The sequence below is a fragment of the Brassica oleracea genome, chromosome C3 (assembly GCF_000695525.1).
Source record: "Brassica oleracea var. oleracea cultivar TO1000 chromosome C3, BOL, whole genome shotgun sequence".
NCBI lineage: Eukaryota > Viridiplantae > Streptophyta > Magnoliopsida > Brassicales > Brassicaceae > Brassica > Brassica oleracea.
The window spans coordinates 29,305,776-29,309,711 of record NC_027750.1 but is presented as its reverse complement, the minus strand read 5'-3'; the positions used below and the strand labels follow the sequence as shown (position 1 = coordinate 29,309,711).

General features: G+C 37.8%; 1 protein-coding gene and 1 long non-coding RNA gene across 3 annotated transcripts; one reads left to right on the top strand and one right to left on the bottom strand.

Annotated features, from left to right (window-relative positions):
* Positions 1 to 207: 207 nt before the first annotated feature.
* Positions 208 to 956, bottom strand: LOC106334164. 2 transcript variants are annotated; one of them, XR_001268543.1, is made up of 3 exons: positions 820 to 956; positions 508 to 726; positions 208 to 402 (listed from the first exon to the last, which is right to left on the bottom strand). It is a non-coding gene; the product is annotated as an uncharacterized LOC106334164 (long non-coding RNA). The 2 variants fall into 2 exon arrangements; XR_001268542.1 differs by having other exon boundaries at positions 508 to 720.
* A 141-nt stretch (positions 957 to 1,097) lies between these two features.
* Positions 1,098 to 1,703, top strand: LOC106330328. The gene has a single exon (XM_013768815.1). It carries the CDS (start codon positions 1,098 to 1,100, stop codon positions 1,701 to 1,703), a length of 606 nt encoding a protein of 201 aa, XP_013624269.1.
* The last annotated feature ends 2,233 nt before the right edge of the window (positions 1,704 to 3,936 follow it).

The following is a 3,936-nucleotide window of genomic DNA, read 5'->3' as shown; positions in this document are numbered from 1 at the left end:
ATCTCGTGTTGCAATACTACTTACAAGGTTATTTCAAAACTCCTAGTATCGAAATTAAAACCTCTGCTCCCTGAGATCATATTGCCTAATCAGTCAGCGTTCATCAAGGGAAGACTACTTTTAGAAAACTGCCTCCTAGCTTCTGAGATAGTAAGTGGAGATCACAAGAACAAAGGGCCAAAAAGACTAACCTTGAAAGTAGATATTGCCAAGGCATTTGACTCTGTGAAATGGGATTTCATCATAGCTACCCTCAGCTCTTTGGATCTGCCTTCGCAGTTTATTCAATGGATCAAAGAATGTATCTCGACGACGGCTTTCTCTATTGGAATTAATGGTTCACTCCATGGCTTCTTCCGTGGTACTCGAGGGTTGCGTCAAGGAGATCCTCTTAGCCCTTACCTGTTTGGTATAGCAATGAATGTGCTGTCACACAAGCTTAATAAATCGGCTGAAGATGGAACCTTTGGGTATCACCCAAGATGTAAAGATTCAAAACTTACCCACCTCTGTTTTGCAGATGACCTCTTGATCTTCTCCGACGGTTCGCTTCCCTCATTGCAAGGCATCATCTCAGTACTTTCCGACTTCCAGATAATTTCAGGGCTGGCAATCAGTCCTCAGAAATCATGTTTGTTCTCGGCTGGCATCTCAAATGTGGAGATTGAAGACCTCGTCGCTTCATCCGGAATCCCGCAAGGCTTCTTGCCTATGCGCTACCTAGGCCTCCCATTGAACACAAAAAAGCTTTCGCTCATCAACTGTGAACCGCTACTGCAAAAAATCAAGTCGAAAATGAGCTCTTGGACAGTAAAATACCTGTCTTTCGCAGGAAGACTCCAACTCTTAAGCTCAGTGATCTCGGGGATTATCAATTTCTGGTGTGCTGCTTTCATCCTCCCAGTGGAATGCATCAATCAGATCAACTCGATGTGTGCGGCCTTTCTATGGAAAGGTAATCTTGATGGGAACCCCTCTCTTCATCTCTAGCTTCGCTGTGGGTTGGAGAAACTTGGGATATAGGTCCGGCAAGATCTCAGGAGATGGAGCAAGTCCAGATTTTTCTATCAACTGTATCTCTCTCAGAACATGAGGACATGCCGGAATGGAGCAGACTGGGTACCACTCCTGCAACCAACAACAAATTCGTGTCAGCTAAAGTCTACAACTACATAAGGGAATCAAAGCCTTTGGTTCCGTGGCATCTTGTGGTTTGGCTGAAAAAAGGAATTCCAAAGTGTAAGACACTTACTTGGATGTTTGTACTCAACAGGTGCCCCACTCGTGATAGGTTACTGTCTTGGGGATTGCAGACGGATCCTCTCTGTCTTCTATGTAACCTACTTCCAGAGAGCAGAAATCACATTTATTTCTGTTGCTCCTTCTCCTCTGAAATTTGGAGAAACCTTGCTGCAAAACTTCAATTTGCCATTATCTCAGACGATTGGGATGATACTTTGCAAGGTCTGATCCGTTACACTGGTGATAACCGGTTGCGCTTTCTCACAATCCTATCCTGGCAAACGCTGATTCATGAATTATGGCGTGAGCGCAACAATAGGATCCACCGATCTCACTTCAAGTCGCAGGAAGCTTTATTCTCAACCATCTCCTCCACCATCAAAAACCGTATCTCATCGCTCCGTGAAACTGACCCAATGGAATCGAGTGCCTGCATGCAACTCTGGTTCTCTCTACCGTGAGACCTTTCGATTACTTCTTTGAGGAAGGCAACGAATATTTTGATTCTGGGCTTTATTTCTTCTACTGCAAAAGCTCCAAAGCCCATGTTTTCCTTTGGGCTATTCTCTCTCGAGACCAAGAACCATGTGGGGCTCAGAATGAATTTACTAACTTTATCCACTAGAGAATTGTAATATTCTCACATTATGTATGCTTTTGCCTCTTTTATAATATATGCACCAAATTTTAGCAAAAAAAACATATTAGGTGGGTGCAATTTATGTGATCTCAGAACCAAAATTATACTATTGGAGAAGTTTATCCGTGAAATGCTACAGGTTTGTTCTTCATTGCCGATAGCTTAGAGAAAGTTTTTTTATTACTGGGAGAGCTAATCCGAGATATATAGAAGAATACTGTTCTATTAATGTATACTAGATTCTGACCCGCCCTTAAAAATGGCGGGTATATTTTTTGTTTTACATCTTTTTAGGTCTTTTCAATTGGTAATTTAAATATAGGTCTAATGGCATAAAGCATAATAAATAATATTCTAAATAATGATAAAGATAAAAGAAATAATAGTTGGACCATACTTTTATCAATGGGTTACACTGATATTTTAATAGAATAGATATGAACAAAACATCAAAATGTTTACAAACTTGGGTTATTGAGATATTTTTTCCTTTTCATTTGGTTAATTGAGCAGGTTTGAGTACTGCAAACTATTTATATGCCATGCTCAAATTTTTATCTAAATATATTTACTATGTCAAAATTTATAATTTATATGCTCTAATATATGTATATATATAGTTGAACGCCCCCTAATATATACATATATAATTTATTTCTGTCTTAAATAATTAAAGCCGTGAATTATAGGTCTGCTGAATATTTAATATTTTAGTCATTATTTACACTATTTATTTTCTTATTCACTTACATTAATGATAAACCAAACCACCTCATATCATCAGGGATGGATCTGAAAATTTGATGACCGTAACTATCTTCAGAATTTTTTATAAAAAGTTTCTTTTTCATTATTTGGAGACTTATTTTTATATAAAAAACATTCAAAAGATTTGAGGACCAAGACTAATTTTTCCTTGAGCTTGCCTTAATCTGATTTTGCGTATCATAACAAAAGTTTAGATTTTCAATCATGTGGTTCTTTGTTCTTGCTAATTTTTTTTTGAAATTTTGTTCTTTGTTAATCACATCATGGTAGTCTACTGGTTTCCAATGAATGAAGAGTCGCTATGTTGATTTAGACCAGGGATTGATTCTCTTCCAAAGCGAAATTGATAATTTCACATGTGACTACATGGATATGGATCTTTGCTTAGCCCATTTGAATATACAGAAAAAAAAATGTTCATCCGTGAACTACTCTTTCTCTTATAGATTCAATCTGAGTCATTCCATACGCACAGACTACTTCTAAAGTGGGAAAAAAAACTTTGTTCTTGTTAATTTTCGTATTTGAATAAAAAAATTATACTGTCGCTACAGTCTTACACCATTAACTAGAGGCAAACATAGATATTTCATTATAGCCGTCGGGAAAATAGAATTATACGACAATTCTAGTTTTTGGCCTTAAATCGACTTATCCCATTGAATACAAAGCATACTTACATAAGTAAATAAACTCAATAAAACAGTGAAGAAATGCAAGTTAGATATCCTAACAACTACAAGAAAACAGAGGTATTCTGACGGACATTCCGACGGAAAATGAAATCCTCGGAATATCCCTAGGAATTTCTGAGAAAATTCTGAGGAAACACAAAATTTGGTTTCCTCGGAATTTCCTCGGAATATACCGACGGAATTCCGAGGAAATACTAATCCGTCGAAATATTCTTATGGAATACCGAGGAAAAACGTATTCCTCAGAAAAAACCGATGAATTCCGAGGATATATTATATAGCCGTTAGAGAGCCGTTGGGGGATTTTAAAAATTCCGAGGAAATTCCGACGAACTAGCCTTTGGCGTCGGAATTCCTTCGGAATTTCCTCGGGCTGTCGGTAGGATTTCAACTATAAATACAAGCACCCCTCTTCCTCTTCATTCACTCCATATCTTCATCCTCCCTCTTACTCTCTTTACACACGAATTTGATTCATAAAAAACATGTCTTCTTCAAATTATTTTCGTTCTTGGATCGATCGACCTCATTTGGATCCGAACACGAGATTGCTTACGGAAGAATACCAACGAGGTATAACCGAATTCATGG

What these genes read in the sequence shown, in the direction of transcription:
- LOC106330328 (XM_013768815.1), top strand. Translation starts at nt 1,098, where the DNA reads ATGCCGGAATGGAGCAGACTGGGTACCACTCCTGCAACCAACAACAAA.